The sequence below is a fragment of the Vanessa tameamea genome, chromosome 12 (genome assembly GCF_037043105.1).
Source record: "Vanessa tameamea isolate UH-Manoa-2023 chromosome 12, ilVanTame1 primary haplotype, whole genome shotgun sequence".
NCBI classification, from domain to species: domain Eukaryota; kingdom Metazoa; phylum Arthropoda; class Insecta; order Lepidoptera; family Nymphalidae; genus Vanessa; species Vanessa tameamea.
The window spans coordinates 3,543,743-3,562,641 of NC_087320.1; the positions used below are offsets into that span (position 1 = coordinate 3,543,743).

The following is an 18,899-nucleotide window of genomic DNA, read 5'->3' on the forward strand; positions in this document are numbered from 1 at the left end:
TTATTTTAGCCGATATTAATGTTATGATACTAGGGAAAAAATAATTCATTGTAACAATAATAATAGGTGGTAATATCTTTGTTGAAATTTAAACAATAGGTTTAATTTATATAACTATTGTTATGTTTAGTGTTTGTACTAAATAAATAATTCGAAAGTTATAATCACTTACTAAAAATAGTGTTAAATTTTTCTAAGTATCGTACAAGTATATATACATTAAGCAAATTAATTTGTTTCGAAATACCTTTACATATACTTTATACGTTTTAAGATCATAATTGTCTAAATTGTTCAAAGTCTAAACCGTTAAATTAAGGTTATTTATCGAGATTAGGCGGTGAATGTACTGGCAAACACGGGCACGGCGGTGGACCATATGGCGAGTTAAAAATGGGCTGGAAAAATCCAGAAGCTGCAGCCAATTGTCTGTAATCGTTAAAGAATAATTTAGTTACAAATATTTTTTTACATAGTCTTAGCATTTAGTATCATAAAAATAAAATTTATATTCCGCCGCGCTGCTCAGATATGGGTTTGTCTATACACCATTTTCAGAATTACACCGGTGTCATGGCCGGTTTCTCCACGACACTCCTTCAACGCCGAGCACTATATGAATTAGGTACATGAAAACTAATTGTGCTTGTTACCTACCTTGTGTTGTAACCTCGAACCCGCAATTTAAAGATCCATGTATTAGATTTATCTGTCAACTCAGATATAAATCAATGTACATAGGTTCTCGTGTTGATAGCCAACAGTTGTAGACTACAACCGTTTAATATTTTAAAATATTTATGAAAGGAAAAACATAACAAACCTGTATTGTTGATCCAAATGAGCCTTTTCAATTCTTTTGTCCTTAGCCCTTCTATTCTGGAACCATATTTTCACTTGAGTTTCACTCAATGACAAGGCAGAAGCAAGTTCACATCTGAAACATATTATTTATTTATATATATTTTTAATTGTTCCTATTTAAGGTTATATAAATTTGCGTACAAACCCTTATAAAACTTAATGACGGTCGGTATCAATAACAACTAAAAATGGTATTAAAAAAAAGTAACTGGTCAAAACAAGCCATAAATTGTATTTTTGTATTAAAATTGATATATATAAATAAATTAGCAAATAAAAATATAAAAACCTTCTTGCCCGAGCGACGTATTCCCCTCTCGCGTATTCGAGTTCTAGCCTTAAAGTTTGATGAGCGGAGAAGGTTGTGCGTTGCCGTCTAGGCCGACTCTCTTTACGTCTTCTACGTGCCACTGTAAAGAAAAACACGAGTTATCTACAATTAAACAAAAAAAATATATTATCTGCATTTTCTTACTGACTATACAAATATATGTGGATAGTTTATAAAAGTTTACATAAGTTTTTTTTTAATAATTAAAAATGAAACGCACGGATGTTGTTCTATTAATGTTTAGAACACAGGAACATTTTTTCTGCTCGCTTATTATTTCAATTGTACGTATCCTGTGTTATATATTAGTACCGCACAACGTCATGTGACACAGGACCACATTGTGTAACCCAGATCATACACATTAATCCTAGGAATGTGTGTAGTTAAAAGTAGTCATTGTCTATCGTATCATGACATCAGTCATTGATTAGACAATAAATTATTTGACAATACAGAATATCACGTATGATGGTCTATGCCGGATACTTTTAGGCCGTCCGCTAAAAGCGGATGCAAGGATTGTATATCTTTTATAAACAACTATGTCTAGACAAGTCAGAGTTATTATTTGCTTCGAACATTCTTGTTATTATTCCAAATGGTTATGATTTCTACAGTCACTATTTTTATTTGTAGGTATATAAATAAAGCCTTTATGTTAATAATTCTATTATTTAAAATTGTATACAGGTATATATCATTTTTTACTAACATCTAATATATATAGAGAAACAGCAGAGGACTTATGGATTAATACCTTATATTATGGTATAGTTACCTATTTATAAAATATTTACCAGCGTTTGTTATAAAATTCCATCCCTAGGCGGCAATATTATGTACTATGATACAAAACAAACAAATAACTCTAGTATAGAACATAATTTTGCTTTGAAATTGCTGACTCATAATATGAAAGGATGAAAATATTAGATACTTCTCACTTATATTGAATTACTAAACCATTTTTTTATGTCATTAGTTGGCGGACGAGCATATGGGCCACCTGATGGTAAGTGGTCACCAACGCTCATAGACAAAGGCGCTTTAAAATTAACCATTCCTCACATCATCTATGCGTCACCAACCTGGGGAACTAAGATGTTATGTTCCTTGTGCCTGTGATTACACTGGCTCACTCACCCTTCTAACCGGAACACAACAATAAAGAGTACTGTTATTTGGCGGTAGAATATATGATGAGTGGGTGGTAGTACCAGACGCTACCCAGACGGGCTTGCACAAAGCCCTACCACCAAGTAAATATTATTGCTATTATAACTATGTTCATTCTCCTGAACCGGGACACGGGAGAGTTAACGCTATACCAACTTCGAAACTTCGAGCTGCTACTGAGTCTTAACAGTTTGCTGTTTGAACTTAGGACCTCGAGATTTGGTCTATACTATGGGTCATATTTTTGATGTTCTGTAATATGCGGAATATATTTATGATGTTTTATGTTTTATACTACATTTTTTATTATGTAAGTAGTATTGCTAAAACTCATGCGGTGGCTGTCAACGATATCGATCTGAAAGCCGTGGAATCTTTTATAAGCTGTTAAACTATTGATACGGTCGATATTATATTTAATCTTTCATTGATAATATTTTGTTATAAATTAAATGCAATACTTTAATTTTTGGAAAGAAGTGCAGAGTATTTGACCTAATATTATATGTTAAGTACAACTCGCAGAGAAAATTATGTGACTAATAAAAATAACGCAATCTGTTAATAACAAGTCTTAATTGTACCTAAGGTTTCCCTACTGTTCCTGTAGACATGGGGAAGTGATTTAGACACGAGAAAAGAGCTTGTAATTGTAAGAGCTCCCGATTCCGTGCCATATTGTACGGAAGTGAAACCTTGCGCCGGACAAGGGTGAATCACGATCATTTTAATAATCAGTTTGTAATATAATATGCGAGCGTCGCTGTGACGATATTATTATGTTATGAATATCATCGGATAGGGTTTCCTGATTTACGACTTCTCGGTAAGGATTCAAACATTGCGTAAATATGGTCTGCCGGATTGATAATTTAGAAGGATTTGAATGATATTTATTGAATTTCTTAATACTTTAAATAGTTCGAGAAATCTTGTCATTACTAGTTCAATTGTAATCTTTTGAGATAATGGATATAAGTTTTTTATTTACGATGGATCGGTTTACATTTAAACGACTTAGTAGAAAATAAGTCTTTTAAAAATCCTTGTTGGTAATCATTATTATAACATGTATTTTGAAATAAATTACAACATACTTATATTAAGATAAAAACATACATACGATTAAGGAACTTTCTCGATTTGTGTGAAATAATTTAATTTATTGAATCCTTATTTAATAATTCAAATGATAGCACCTTTTTTTAGTTGCAAAATACGAAAATCTCTCCAACAACTGTTGCCAGAAAGTATTATAACATGTCGGTAATTATATGATGTCCGCTCAATTTAAGATTTACTTACGATTCACTGATCACCGATACCATATAAAAACTGACAGCTCTTTATCCTCTATCCATATTAATAATTATAAAATTAGAAGCCGGCTTATGTAAGCTTAAATATATTAAATCAAAGGTATTTGAACTATTTTCATGAGTTTTCCCAGTCAGATCTCTATCGCTGTAAGATCTGCAAACCAAAACAGCAATACAAACTTTTTATTTTTATGATTTAAATATAATATGAATATATGGTATCTACCCAGACGAGCTTGCACGAACCTCTGCCAAAATAATATGGAGTGCTATATCTAGAGATAAAGCTAATTTTATAAGACTAGATAAAGACAAAATCGTTAGTGCGAAACTTCGGTCCGGAAATTGAAGCCTTCTTCTTATTTCTTATTTCTTTATTCCTTAATTTTATTTTATTATTTTATTTTATGTTAATGTGATTGAATTTATGGTAGTCTTGCTTTTGTTTATGTTATATAAATTATTATTTATTGCATGTTTAATATTGTGCACACCGATAAATCGGTAGAATATGAGAATTTATATTAATGAACACCTGTATTGTGTACCATATTCTTGCAAATAAATAAATGAATTGAATTGAATTGAATTAGATATTTTTTTTTAGAAAATAATGCATAGATAAAGTTGTTAACACGTAACATAGTCTGCCTAGTCATAGGTAGGTTAGGTTAGACTTTATTAAGTATATTGATTTAAATATGTTCGAAGTCGGAGCTGAATTTATTATCTTGATGAAGGATAAGCCGATATGATTTTATTCGCTATTTAGGACGTTTTGACATTAGAAGTATAGTAGGCTCTTTGCATTTGACTGATAATTGGGATTAGTAACCGATCATTCAGCAGCTATCCGTACTCGTTAAAAAGAAATAAAATAAACAGTTGTACAGAAAAACTTAAGGCCTGTTTATTTATTATAAATAAAATATAAATCATTTTGTAGATTAATGATAACGGTCTTTACTTAATATAAATGTTACATCCACCTTCTTGGTAATAGCCTCGTTGATAATAACGCACGCTATTTAACGAGACGTAATAGTACATATACGAAAAGGAAAACGAACAAAAGTTTATTCAATAGTTCGCATGATCTGTGTCGTTAGACAAGACGGTGCGTGAGACTGTTTTAATGTGTTTATTGTACAAGTATGGGCCGTTCGCTTAATGATGTCTATTATAATGCTCCAAATTGTACTCGTATAGAAAAATCTTCGTAGTATTTTGAAATCTTTAACATCATATTCGACGTTTTCTTTTAGGATCTTTAAGTCTATCACTTCGGTCTGTCTTATTACTAATCTTTCTGGCTGGTATCCGTGACTCCGCTCGCGTAACATTATTTTTTTAAATACTTAATTAATATACTTATATAAAATCGAATGCCTTTCGACTTCCTTAAAAATATATTCGAAATGATAGTACAATATTAAGTAAACACCATTGCAATATTAACTACTTCTTATTTCGCCAATACGTCAGAAACCTTGGGTTAACTAATATTTTATTTCTTTAGTGCTTGTGCTTCCACTGGCTCTCTGACCCTTTAAACCGGAACAAAACAATACTAATTATTGCTGTTTGGCGGTAGAATATGTGATGAGCGGGTGGTACCTACCCTCAGACGTGCAAAGCCATTTCACCAAATAAACGCCTTATACATGCTTATAGTCTATGATACGATGTTATCCAGGTTTAAGAGCTTAGTCATGATTAAATCTTCGTCGTCTAAAATACCTTTAGTGGTTTAATCGGTATAGGTAGCAAACAGACTGACAACATTTCTTGCGCCTCTATATTATTATTACCTATTAGTGAGAATATTTTCTATTAATATTTATGTTTCTCAGATTACAAGTCATAATCTAACTTCTGGGCTTGTGTTGTCCAAGTGACAGGCAAAATATGATCGCGTAAACTTATCGTTACTTATAACGGAATTGATGATGATGTTTCTTATTGATTGGTATTCATGATGTTGATAATATTTATGAAATTATTAAATTTAAGTGATATTACAATTATTAAACAAACTTATAAGACATATTGGTATTATATAGTATATAAAAAAGGCACCTAAATCATTGTAATATATTATTCACGAATGGAATAATTTTATAAGTGCGAAAATTTAGATGGATGGATGTTTGCGAGAAATAAATCACGCCAGAACGTCTCAACGAATACCGAATGAAATTCCTTACATAGATTATGTCTACTACTATTATGACTATTATCCAAGAAAAATGCACTAACACTTGCACCCCTCCCCAGTCAGTCTCGCACAGGCTCGGAAACTAGTCTTAAATAAATTAAGAAACTATTAAAAAAAACTTTAAACATTATTCAAGAACAGCTATCTATATTAAACAATTTATTAAAACGTCTGTGAACAATATGGCTATGATCAAATTGATATAAAAATAAGAAGGGTGACATGGGAATCGTCAGCTGTTGTCGCATATGTAATTGGGCCGCAAAGAGCGTAATCTGACTGAGTATTGTCATATTCAATTATCACGAGGCCAATCGTGCGGAAAGTGAGCGATAAAATGATTTATTATATTGACATTCAATCTACTTTCTTTTTTACTTGAATTGTTTCGAGAAATATTAAATTAAAGCGTTAATACTTTTAAGTACAAATCGGTCTTTTATATTCAGTTTTGGCATATAAAATTCGCCTTCTTTACAAAATAGACCTAATGTTACCACATAACAGATAAAATACACTGTTTACAATGGCCTAAAATAACCCCAAACTGCCCAGTCAAACAAAACTGAATTATTAGTTGTTAATTGGCTTTTATCAATTTTTATGCCAATTATTTAAGTGTATTAATTGCAATTATTCCTCCGTACATTAATTATTGCAATGTAGCAAAACAATTTTTGTCACCTTCGTTATTAATCAATACAAAACCATTGTCATGCCCTTCTCGTGTTATTCTGACCACCGCATCATCAAATGATAAAAAATACCCATCCACTTCGCTCCCTAAAAACGTATTTGTTATTTGCTATTTAAAAATCATTGTGATTAATCAACAATGCTAACAATACAATAATAAAGCGTAGGGTTGCTTCCCTTAATATTCATTAGCCATCCCCTAATTACAGATTCGTTCGAGCATTCTTCATCGAGAGAGAAGTACACCTGACTTGTAATTTTTTTGTTTTCAATTCTTCCTGTAGAGATATTGATATTGCAGAAAATGTTTGCTTCAATAAGTTTCAATTGAACGATAGAGCGCCTGATTGAAATTTCTATTGTATAGCTAAGATATGAACTGTAGTGGAAACTTACTTATTTCTATAATTTAAAATGTATAATATTGATTAATAACTTATATTATAACTTTTATTTAATATAATTATTCGTATTGTGCTTGGCTGTGAAGAAAAACATTATGCAAAACCTGCAAATGTCGGATATTAATCTGCCACATGTGGATTTACTGCATTGAAGCAGCGAGACAGAATTTTTCATTTTCATTCTCCTCATTCAAAGGGCTTCCTATGCCTAACTTTATTTTAAATAAAAAAATATATCTCTGACTATATGTAATGTTTTTTTTAGTTGATGGGCAAATACGCCCTCTGATCTTGGGTAGCCTGCATTCATCCCGTACTTGCCACCTTTTTTAAATAGTCCCTCCACTTCGCGACATGGCGTCCTACACTATGTTTGTCTAAGTTATTCCTATCGTAATAATTTAGTAATTTAAAACATATCCAACTTCGTGGTTAGTATAGATATGTATGTATGTATTATGTATATATTATCTGATGTGCTCGTGTATTATTACGGTCTTATTACTTTTTACGGTCACAGCAGCATATCTCAAAGGAGACCAAACATATGAGCAGGACATATTATATTGCACAAGTACATATATGCGCAAACACAAGGTCCTTCTTCATTCTGTCACTCTCATAGTTCGATGGGAGGGCAAATCCAAGACGACAGCAAAGAGTTCAGACGCAAGACTAAAGAGTTCACATGTTTTCCGAGACGCAGGAGTACACACTTCCAACTCCCAGACTCCGGAATGGTACTGAGGATTTTTCAACAAAAACTGAATAACATTTTATCAGCTCGACCTGGGCTTTGAGCCCAGAACCGCGGTCTTATATCAAGCCACTATTCACACGAAGCAGTTGTATTAATTAATATCATAGTACAATAATAAAACAAATAAAATATAAATTATATCTGGTTGGATAGGCACGTCTCCTAAATCCCAATCCGCTCAAATATGATGTAAAACGAGGACGATACAAATTGCGGCTAATGTAAATCACAATGTTATGTTTCCAGTGGAGCGGGCGCAAAGCACGTGTTCGCTCCCACGGTGACACAGCTGGGAGTCATGAATTTTGAGCATTATTTTGACGTAGATTTAAACTAGATAGTAGTATTGAAATTATATTTTTATTTATCTGTACCTATTTCATACTTAATTATATTAATGCTTTATTAAAATATTAAGTTTTTATTGCAATATTTTACTGTACCTACATATGTAATGTACTTACCTAATAGTAATAGTTTTCAAATTATGATGGAAATGAATTAAGTTTAATTATGAAGGAAGTGAAATTCTCATTGTAACATTTTTATGTATATCCGTTGTTTAAATTCTTCTAAAACATTATTCTTTACAAATTAAATTAATTGTTACGTTACTAAACTTTCAGACAAAACCGATTCACTTCCATCGAAATTCGCTGAGCCGCTAATTTTCGTTTCAGTTTCACGGACCGTTGTTTCGTAATAGTTATAAGAGTTGAACAATGAATTTTATAGCTGTGTAGGAGAACAGTGCTGGCAATTTTCATACAAGGGTGGTTTTGAATGGAACGCGGCTTGCTTCTATATTGAGGCATCGAGTCGTGGTGTAGTAATCGCATCAAAGCGACGCTGATGCTGGCTGTCGCTTCGCCTTCCGCGTCCACAAACTGGAAACTCCGACGTTTTTTAACGACGCGAAAAACCATTATGATTCTATTTTCAGAACGACAATACTCATTTTAATAAGCTTAAAATATGTTGGCCGTAACGATGAAATTGTGTGTCTACTTAAGCCCAAGTATAGACCCAATAAGATGTACCTATTATTTGTTGGATATTGTAACAACGTAAATTATTTATATATTATATTATTTTAAATGAACGAAATCTAAAAAATTAAGACGAATTTTAAACGAAAAGTATATCTACTTTTATATATTTATGCTCTGTATCTGTATCTATGTATAGAAAACCTTTAATGAATAAAAAATCTAAAATTTTAGTAGAACAAACATTTAATACAAATTTAATTACGTAGCGAGTACATTAATAATAGTTAAAGATCAAATAGGTGATAGGCATGGTCAACAAATTTTTCCATACTTTTACACTTAGGTACATTAGCAGCCTGTAAATTTCCCACTGCTGGGCTCAGCCCTCCTCTCCCTTTAAGGAGAAGATTTGGAGCATATTCCACCACGCTGCTCCAATGCGGGTAGGTGGAATACACATGTGGCAGAATTTGTTTGAAATTAGACACATGCAGATTCCCTCACGATGTTTTCCTTCACCGCCAAGCACGAGATGAATTATAAACACAAATTAAGCACATGAAAATTCAGTGGTGCCTGCCTGGGCTTGAACCCGAAATCATCGGTTAAGATGCACGCGTTCTAACTAACACTGGGTCATCTCGACTTTTACACTTACGTAAGATTTTTCTTAAAACCTAAGAAAAATAAACCTAGTAAAACATAATATGTCTATCCATAAAATAGAATGAAATGATATTAGAAAAATTGATAATATTTTCTTTGAATATTTTATAAAGGAGCGTCCGGCAAAGAGACGAGATTAAGTAGGTATCCACGCAATACGGCTTATCTATACCATCTCGCTATTATATTTATTCAAAGTATTTTTCTAGTGATATTTTATTTGCAGGACCATTATAGATATCTATGAAACCCTTTGATCTCTTTGCCTTTGCCGAATAAGGCTTCAGGAAGCACCTACCTACATTCGTATAATAATACAATATGAAGTACGATGAAATAAAATTATAATAGACGTAAATTTAAAATAAATTACTCAACAAATAATAAGTATCTATATAAATAAATTTTCAAAATGTCTTTCAATGTTCGTAAGTAATATAACAGACTATCGCATCTGATACTTATATTAGCATAAAGGTAGGCGAAAAATCGCGTCACCTGATGTTATTTAATTGCCTCACGTTTAAACCGTAGCACAAAAATGCAAAATAGGGCAAATGCAATATCTGGCAATAATTGTAGTACTAGTATGGGTGGATAAAAATTTAACTTTAAAAAGTTTTAGTGGAGTATTTTTGATTTGTGAATATGTATTTTAAAATAATTATTTTCTGCGTTATTTCTTGTCCTCATTATCAGGATAGGATCTTACATTACTATCTTAGGTACTACTTCATTAGACTATTAACGACGAGCTTGAATGACAGAATGAGTTATAGCAAAACTGTTTTATATCATATAAGTATAATTTTTATTTTCGGTTATTTATACTATAGCGGAAGTCAAAAACTAGACTAACATTATCATTAAAAGCAAAATTAAGTGCAACGCAAATACGCTTAAGAGCGCGTTAACGCCCGAAAAATTGCAAATTTCACCCGCACGTCCCTTACACCCACCTCTTGGTTTGTTATCTTATTTTTATGGTTTTTCTATCTATTACGACCGATAATATTCTATTCTATTTGGTACAGTTCTTTCAATTAAAATATGATAATCAATACAAAGCGCTGTCAGTGTTATTTCGTAATTCTTTCGCTACGGCCTCGCAGCGACTGATAGCGAAAAGAGATGAAGAAAAGGTAATAAGCGCCAAATCCTTTCTAAAAGATTAACAATTTTTCTTTATACCTCTCCTTAAGGCGTTTTACTTATTTAGAGTAATATTTAAATTAATATAAATGTGATTTTCTTTAACTCAATAGCACTGTGGTGACCTTTATAAATTGAAGCACTAGACATAACATCGTAGAAATAAAAGGATAAAATTATTAATCACGTAAATCACGTCAGTTAGACTATAAGCGATGTTCTAGAATATTAGGAACACGATCTGCCTTTTTGTTGTCTCGATAATTTGTTTTTAAATCTTTGGTGTTTCATTGTTTATTGAATATTTATGTAGGAATTCCGTACTTTTTTTTTCTGTGTAAAATACAATATATTATATATACATAAAATTTAAAATATTATTATAAAAGTATTAATGGTAGGCGAACCCTACAACTCGAACGTTATGAAGAAAGGTGTGCAATATATATATTTTTTTCTTATATGATATACGCAAAAGTTTTATTTGAATTTAAATATTTTACCTCGCTTCGGCTTTTATAATAAGTAATAAATTTTATTAAAATAACAATCATACTTTTAAATTTATACATTATCAGGAATTAAAAGTTACAATGAAAACATTTGCAAATAAACTCCACACTTATTATTCTGTTTCTTTGGATGCTTTCTAATTTTAAGGATGCTCTAAGTTTCAGAACGTAAAAGTGTTACGTGTTGTTGTTGCGAGGAAAGGTACGGTGTTTTCTATTTGTTTGTATTGTATTAGCGCTTACAGTGAGAGTGCTTTTGTTCTCGTTATGACGAGACTTTGATTCAAACCGTGGCATCTATTTATATAACTTTATGTTATACAATATTTTGGTACATACTGACTTTCGAGAAATAAAAGAAAGAATGGCCGTTTTTATATGCGTGTGTAAGTCTTCGCGTATAAAATTGTATATTTAGTTATGTTAAAGAACCATGAAATAGTAAATAATATTAAAGAAATTTATTTATGTTGCTACAATAAAAGCACGGAAAAGCTCAGAGTAAATAATAGCTGTTATAATATTTTTCGCTTATTTCAGATAATTCTTAACGCGACTTTTTCAACCTTTTCTTAAAATAAAATTGTTGAGTTATTTGTAAAAAATAGGAATCACAATCCGAAAGGAAATACAATAATTCAATTGTAACGTATACATATTATCTTAATATATATTTTGTAATTACATAACTCTCACTGTGGGAGTATCAATACAAAAAAGACGTAACACTGATTATGACGTATTTACTTTACAATGATAGTGCCCAGTTTCTACAATAAGTGTCCACGACAAAGTCATGAGCCAAAAATTCAGTCTTTTTTTCGGTGAACGTTTACGTCTTTCCACTATTAGGTCCATCTTGATAAATCATAAGATGTACGGAATAATTTCGCATCATATTAAAATGATAAAAAGTTACGGGAATTTTATGTCTTATTCTGTTAATAGTTGACGCACAAATTGGCCACCTGGTGATAAGTGGGCATCATAGCTCATAGAGATTGTATGCCGCCAACCTTGGGAACTAAGATGTGTCTGTAGTTACATTGACTCACTTAGCCTTCAAAATGAAATACAACTATACTGTATTGCTGTATTTATACTGATTTGCTGTTTGGCGGTAGAATATGTCATGAGAGGTCGGTACCTACCAGGGCCGGACCGTGAGTTTAGAGGGCCCTGGGCTAATACTACCTAGGGTACACTTAGATGTTCACCTAGATGTTCACCTATATATACACATCTGGTTGTAGACTTGAATTAAATGAATGGAATGGGTTTGATTAATTGCAAGATTCGCAGGGCTGCAAACCATACGATCTGTTTAATTTAATAAAATTAGGTAATTCATTTGCATTATCGTCTATTCTTGACTTGACTTAGCTGGGCCCTAGATCTACGGGGCCCTGGGCTGAAGCCCATAAAGCCATATGGTAGATCCGGCCCTGGTACTCAGACTAGGTTGCACCCTACCGTTAAAAAAATTTTTTTTTTTTAATTTGACATATTTAATTATCCAAATAGTATAGTTGCACAAAAATATTTAATGCTTGAAATGCTTTCACCAGTCAACAGTTACATTTTATTAAATTTACAATAATAGTTTTAAATGTATACATTATTAGTTATAGCTTTAATGTGAAAGCACTCGGACTATTTCTCTCAGACTACGTTGGCATAAGACATAAAAAGTATGCAATATACTATTAATAAGTACATAGATTATATTTCAGTGTCTTTATAAAAAAACAAATCTTAATGATTCATTTATTAGAAAAGTTAGTGTGTTTGCGGTTTTATTATTTTAAACACTCAAAAAAATATATTTTGATGGTTAAAAATAAGTTATTTGTGAAGTTGGACGGGAAGCTCGTTTAAAGTACAATACAGAGATAAAAGTTATTAAGTATATATTAAATTTTAGATAGTATGCTACGGAGGTAGGAGTTAATAAGAGGTTTATTATCAGGGATATCACATTAATTTTGACTAAATAATATAAATGATTATAATTTTGATTAATTTAAATGTGTTGATGTAAATAAGAAGCAAAACAATTGGTAATAATCTATAACCATCCTATGTGCAAAGAACTTCTCTTCAGGAAAGGAGAAGATTTCTAGAACATTCCACCTAGTCGAATGTCAATTAATTGGACAATAGCTTGAACCTAGGTAAACATTAAGAAAGGATTGTCTAAGAGAGTTAAGTGGTTGATGAAAGCTTGAATTGAAAGCATTTAATTATTTCAGATTGAAATACTGATTTCTAGTTTTAAGGCTTCTGTGTATAAGTAAATGTTTTCCAATTAGATATCTATCGGGTTCTCGACTAGTATATTATAAAAATATTTATTTTTGAGTGGATTTTAAAACAATAAATGCAGTCCCTATATTCTTATGAAGAAGACTCAAATATTTTACGTTGTTTTTTTTTTAAATGACGTTTATTTATTTAAACATCGTTGAATTGTATTCCAATGAGCTAATTACGTTCTTACTTACATACACAACGATTCTTTGTATGTGATACAACAATCGATATTAAAAGACGTTTAACTTCTTCAACTGACGTTTACTTTTTTAGCTTTAACTTCAAGAAGTCGAGATTTTCTTGCAAATTTTATTGATATATCATACTCGATTATACATATATATGTATATCATTATTAAAATTTTCCTACGTTGAAATAAATAGAAGTATATTTATTTCGTATTAGTAAAGAACAACAGCTAACTTAGCGCATAGTTTGTTTACTTTTATGTTATTTTATTTTATAATTAATATACATACTTTGTGGATATTTAAAATTTAAAAAAATATATTTATTTTAAGACGTGTCGAAATTTCTTGTACTCCTGAAAGACGCACTTTTATGTTAATAATTTTGAAGTAAAACTTACAAAAGGCTGCGAGACCAGCGCCGAATGCCAATTGCTGATGAGGTAACAGAATTGGCCGAGGGCAGACTGGTAGCGGTGGCGGCGGCCACAACGGCGATGCTGGTAAACTCTCTCTTCCTTCATTATCTCCAATCTCCACGTCCGAACACGAGTCACTTTCAGATCCCTGTGTCTGTTCCTTATCCTTTGTTTTGGGCTGGTCCAGATGACCGTAAATTCTTGCGAAGAATTTACGTGGCGAAGACGGTCGTGGCGTCTGAATTGATGTATCCTTAGATTTTTCAGGATAAATTTCTTTATCCATCATATCAAAATTTGTTCTTAATTACAATTTTTTTCTTTCTTTATATAAATTATATAATGATTTGTATAGATTATATAATAATTAATTATTAATCAATTTTAATGTTGTTAAAACTTTCGAATAAAACTAAGTTAACGGATAATGCACAACGCATCACACGTGCAACCCTATCCCACTTTGCACGTGGATTGAAAGTGTCAGGTGTTTATTTGAATAACGTGATCCCGCCCTCGGTGTCCCTCATCCCTTACGGAATCGGGGTGGATACCGACCAATGAGAGCGTTTTCTCATATTGAATCCAGCCCACTATAGGCGGGCACGTTTCAATTGATTAAAATACGTTGCTAAGTTTAAAAAAGTGACAATTTTAACTTTTCTATTGATATTGCCGTTTGTTTTTAATGTAAGGTTTATTTCCATCTTTAAGGTACTTTCATTGATTATTATCGTATACAAATAGCTTATTAGGTACATACACTTAAAAATAAAAGCTGCGACTTATAAATACATATGTAATTAAAAAAAATTACTTTTGTTTCTGAACAGTTTTAAAAGTATGAGAATATTTTTACAGATAGTATATTTATTAAAGATACTGTAGTTTACTTGATGGTTTTGTGCAAGCCCTTCTGGGTAGGTACCACCCACTCATCAAACATTCCGCCGCTAATAAGCAATAGGTACTATTTTTTTCGGTAGTGTTCTGGTTTGAAATCTTAATTTATTTAAAGGTTGCACAGCGCTAATCTCTATTTGTGATGGTGCCTACTTTTCATCACTTTACCCATTTGTCTGTCAAGTAACATAAATAGAAGATTGTGGTGTAACATAACAAAAATACTTAATGACTAAAGTCAAGGCTGTTTAGTTAGAGTTATAATAGACTTGTGAATTAGGCGCATTGTTTTGAAAAATTCGGTACCAAAGTGCCTTCTCTATTGAATTGTAAATAATCACCTCAGAAAAATAAATGCTAAGTTCAAAACTCACACCGTTCTGTCAAAAGAAAGATTAAAAGAAAGAAAAACTATATTGTAACTTTTATTTTTTCTACAATGAATTATATACTCCTTAGAAATATGCTGTCATACCTATAAAATAAAAATCATTTGGAATAGTATTAGTTATCTATAAATATTGACCAGTCACTTATATTTATGAAGAGATCTATCTAAATGTCACGTAACATATAGTTGTACTAGTGTCACGTTTTAACCAAAACCTACGTAGTGATTTAATCTATTGCCTTTTTAAAACTTTCAAATTCATTTTAAATTATAAGTTTAAATAAATATGCAAAAATATATCAATCTATTCATTATTGTTGGTACTATGTTTTGCTTTACGTTCAACTCTACATTTCCACTTGAAAGAGACGCATCCATTGGCTACACAAATGGTAAGTTCTTACGAATTAAGAATATATTATATTATATATTAAGTCAGTTAAATTTTATCAGTATTATACTTAATATCGACACTTGAACAGTTTAATTTAGCCTATCTTTACGTAGCTTATTTATCTATTCTTGAAAAGATTAATGAGTGGTATAAATCTCTATCATTACAATAATTACATAATCAGATAAGTTTAAAGTAGGAAATAAGATTTTCATAACCAAATTTCGAACACGGCGGCCAATAAGCACTGAGACAAATACACAGGTGATATTTTGTTGCATAAGCAACTTACAGCTTTTCTCTCTTTCATAGTCCAATAGAAAAGTAATCTGATAATAGTGGAGAGAGATTAAGGGTAAAATCTCCGACTTAAAGGAGTACCGACACACTGGGAAAAAATCCTAACAACCAGCTTTCACTGTAATTCCTTGAGAAGAATAAAGCAAATACCTACTGCAATAACCCGGACCGAGATTCTAACTCTGGAAATCTGTGAAAGTTAACCATTAGGCATTCGAGGTCATACATTTAACATAATATATAATTTAAAATAGGGTAGGTTCATAACTTAATAATTATATTATCTAGGTAACCCGCTAACCATTACATTTACATTACACTACGCTATCAGCCTGTAAATTTACTACTGTTGGGCTAAGGCCTCTTCTCGTTTTGAGGAGAAGGTTTGGAGCATATTCCACCACGCTGCTCCAATGCGAGTTTGCGAAATACACATGTGGTAGAATTTCGTTGAAATTAGACACAATCAGGTTTTCTCGCGATGTTTTCCTTCACCACCGAGCACGAGATGAATTATAAACACAAATTAAGCAAATGAAAATTCAGTGGTGCCTGCCTGGGTTTAAACCCGAAAACATCGGTAAAGATGCACCCGTTCTAACCACTGGGCCTCGGCTCTTATCATTACATGGTATTACGAAAATGAAATCACCTTAATAAGTTTTAAATTTAGCTGAGCTTTATCTTTGAGCTAGAGTGGGATATTATGTACCTTATAAAAACTATTATTAAGACAAAACTTGTCATTAGTAGCATAGTATAGTTTTTAAATAGTAATTTTACCTTTTTCAGAAAGCCAAAAGTATGTATGTTTAGACAGAACAAAAAGAATATCATCGAATTTCGGAAACACACTCAGAAAAATAAAAGACACTACACAGTATTTCGGAAAAAATATTTATGATCATTTTAATATCGGTTCCAAAAGCATAGCTAAGAAATGTACTGTAAACGAAGACGATGTTCGAAGTTTCGAGCAATTAGTTATAATGAAGAAATATCCTTATCTGGATATACGTGAATTAGATATGAAATATTTTCCTAATATCAAAAAAATTGATAATCTGTATATGGATCAAAAAATACATCATGAAGCTAGCCTCAGTGAACCGGTGGAAGAATTACTCAATGTAGAAATAATAAATAGAGGTCTAACTGGTTTCGCCATTCCACCACATTTATCAAAACACAGAATGATAGAAACTAAACCGAGCACGTCGAAACCATCTGAAAATCCTGATTTTGTTTTAAGGAAAAAATCCTCAAATCAAAATATTTTAAAAAGCTTGACAGAGGACATCAATGCTCTTTTTGACCACAAAAATATTCAAGGGCTTTAAATTATATATTGAGCAAATATAACGATACGAACGATATACTCTTTTTTTTAACATTTTTTTTATGTAATATGTAGGTATATTCCCCACAGCTGGACCAAGGCCTCCTCTCCCTTTGAGGAGAATGTTTCGAGCATATTCCACCACGCTGCTCCAATGCGGGTTGGTCGATACACATGTGGCAGATTTTGTTGAAAATAGATATAATTAAAATATATAATAATTAAATTTTAAGTCCTTATTTTATGTAGTTTTAAAAAAAAACAGCAAAAGACGTAACTAACTAAATTAAAAATTTTAAGCTAAATTAACATTTGCACTATAAAATAAATCACATGTTTTCATGAATGATGAGAAGTGAGAACCTGTCACAACCAATGTCCAGTGCTGCTGTCTTTTTTACACAATGATTATACTCTCGACACATTCGTGATATCGGATCATTTTGTCCAAGTTTCGTTCGAGCGCGGTCAATTTTAAAGAACGGACATAAGTTGCGAGGTTTCTTCTAGAAACATTAATATTAAATCTAATCTGTAAAAAATATTCTCTCAGAGATCATTCAAATAAGTAATAAATTGATTTCTGTTTACTTCTAAGTTCTAACCTTAATCTGTTGTGTTATGATCATTAAGTAATCAAATTAATGCAATAAATGAATTTGACGATTAAGTCCAGTCATTATACCTATACAAAAAACAGGCTGAGAAATGCAAATGAACCGAGAATGTTTATTTTTGGATATGTTGTAGGAGGGCCTTAGAAAAGCTTAACTTGAAATTGTCGACCTCGAAATCCTATGATGCGTTCGGTACCATCTTGAAAAAAGGGTTGAATTTCGCTTTTTGCGATAACTTGGCTGTGCATTGTGATTCGAAAATTATGATAATATTATTTTTTGTTGCTTCATTTACATCCTATTATTTAGGTAATGTACATTTACCTTACTTATTGTATACTTTTCGAAAATTTATCATCTAATAATGTGAAATTTCTGTCCTGCTTGAAGTAAAATGAGGGAATGTGCAATGCAGATTACCAAAAGCTTTAATACTATTATTACTATACGTATTCTTTCAAAAATATAAAATAATTGTTTTACAGGAGAATAAATTATAAACGTTATAAATAGTTGTAAACGTTTTCGAATTTTATCTCAAAAACATCCAATATTTAATTACAGTAAATTCATAAAAAAAGAAAATTACAATTAATAATTCATAAATAATATCACATAAAATTACTTTATGTTATATATATAACATAATTATAACGTGAAAGATTTCCTACCAAAATAATATTAATTCACTATTTAACTTTGGGATTAAACTTTCTAAAAATCTTTATTCTGCGTGCGTTTTGAACTGTCGCTGTCAGTAAGTCAAAGTAAGAGTTTTCAAAATTCAAGTTTTATGTTTTATATGATAAAGTATAATCTTTTATTCAATCATTGGTTTAACAACTTTTAGTTGCCAGATAATTTTACTATATTCGTATTAAAACAACCTTGACGTTGACGTTTTCAATATGATATATAACTTGTCACTTGATGTTGGAATT

The 18,899-nt window shown here is 31.3% G+C and overlaps 1 protein-coding gene across 1 annotated transcript; it reads right to left on the bottom strand.

Moving 5' to 3' along the window:
• Nucleotides 1–136: 136 nt before the first annotated feature.
• Nucleotides 137–14,307, bottom strand: LOC113393105 (homeobox protein rough-like). The gene is made up of 5 exons (XM_064216529.1): nucleotides 14,153–14,307; nucleotides 13,997–14,095; nucleotides 1,154–1,274; nucleotides 824–937; nucleotides 137–429 (listed from the first exon to the last, which is right to left on the bottom strand). Exons 1-5 carry the CDS (start codon nucleotides 14,301–14,303, stop codon nucleotides 321–323), a joined length of 594 nt encoding a protein of 197 aa, XP_064072599.1. The 5' UTR covers nucleotides 14,304–14,307; the 3' UTR covers nucleotides 137–320.
• Between the last annotated feature and the right edge of the window lie 4,592 nt (nucleotides 14,308–18,899).